The 1089-nt window shown below is 36.3% G+C and overlaps 1 protein-coding gene across 1 annotated transcript; it reads right to left on the bottom strand.

Annotated features, from left to right (window-relative positions):
- Positions 1 to 181: 181 nt before the first annotated feature.
- On the bottom strand, positions 182 to 1019 carry LOAG_15917 (zinc finger protein; the record flags this gene model as incomplete). The annotated part of the gene is made up of 2 exons (XM_003151405.2): positions 182 to 460; positions 846 to 1019. Coding segments are annotated over 2 exons (453 nt in total), but the record flags the coding sequence as incomplete, so codon positions are not given.
- Between the last annotated feature and the right edge of the window lie 70 nt (positions 1020 to 1089).

Genomic DNA, 1089 nt, shown 5'->3' with positions numbered 1-1089 from the left:
AAATGCTGCCTCATTGCGCCAAAAGGAATGAACACTTTGCCGCAGTTTAGCTTCCTTTATTTATTGAATTTTGCATTGCTGCTCTATGGTCGTGCATGTTCTGCAGCACATTTTCATCTGCGTTCTACTATTGCAGATGAAAAAAACGTACTTGAAATTTTGCTAAATTTGCAAAACTAACGTGAATTTCCGAAGCATCTCTTTGATGTTCCTTCAAATGGTCCTTGCGACTGAAGGATTTGTTACAATTTTCGCATTGAGATTTTAGATTGATGTGGTTGATGTTTTCTCTTCTTGTGAGAGTGAAATGATGTCTTACAATTGTACTTTTTTCCACAATTGGGTTCTTTACATTCGTAAATAAATGGTTTGCCGTGGGTTTTCTTGTGTTCTCTATTTTCTTTGGAACTGTTCGTGCGCAAAGTACATCCGACATAATGACACTCATAAGTTCGCTCTTCTGAAAAACTCTTATAATGTCGGGCGATTACGAAGGATCGGATGAACAAATCAATTTTTGATAATTAATTTAAAAAAAAAAAAAACCCGGTTCTGCTAATAATTAGGAGAATGGAAAGAAAGCATGTCAGAAAACCAATGTTAAAATGAGACTATAAAATAGCATTTGTTGTGACGGTAGCGCTGAAAATGCCGCGCAGCCTTTGATACCTACGCACTTTTTCGTGTATTTCTCAAGTTATCCACGCATTATGGATTTCATCAGTTTGGTCCAGAAGGAATATTTTGTAAATGCTGCCTCATTGCACCAAAAGAAATGGACACTTTGTCGCAGTTTAGCTTCCTTTATTTATTGAATTTTGCATTGCAGCTGAAGGATTTGTTACAGTTTTCGCATTGAGATTTAGATTGATGTGGTTGATGATTTCTCCTCTTGTGAGAGTGAAATGATGTCCTACAATTGTACTTTTTTCCACAATTCGGTTCTTTACATTCGTAAATTTTGCCGCACGTTTTTCTATATTCATCGCGATTGTCAAAGCTCGCATCACATCTGTCATGAGGACGTTTATGACTTTGCTCTTCTGAAAAACTCCTCTTATACTACCAGTATTTGCTGATTAATTAATA

This window comes from Loa loa (genome assembly GCF_000183805.2).
Source record: "Loa loa unplaced genomic scaffold supercont3.3179, whole genome shotgun sequence".
NCBI classification, from domain to species: domain Eukaryota; kingdom Metazoa; phylum Nematoda; class Chromadorea; order Rhabditida; family Onchocercidae; genus Loa; species Loa loa.
The sequence above is the reverse complement of the archived record's forward strand: the minus strand, read 5'-3'. Positions and strand labels throughout refer to the sequence as shown.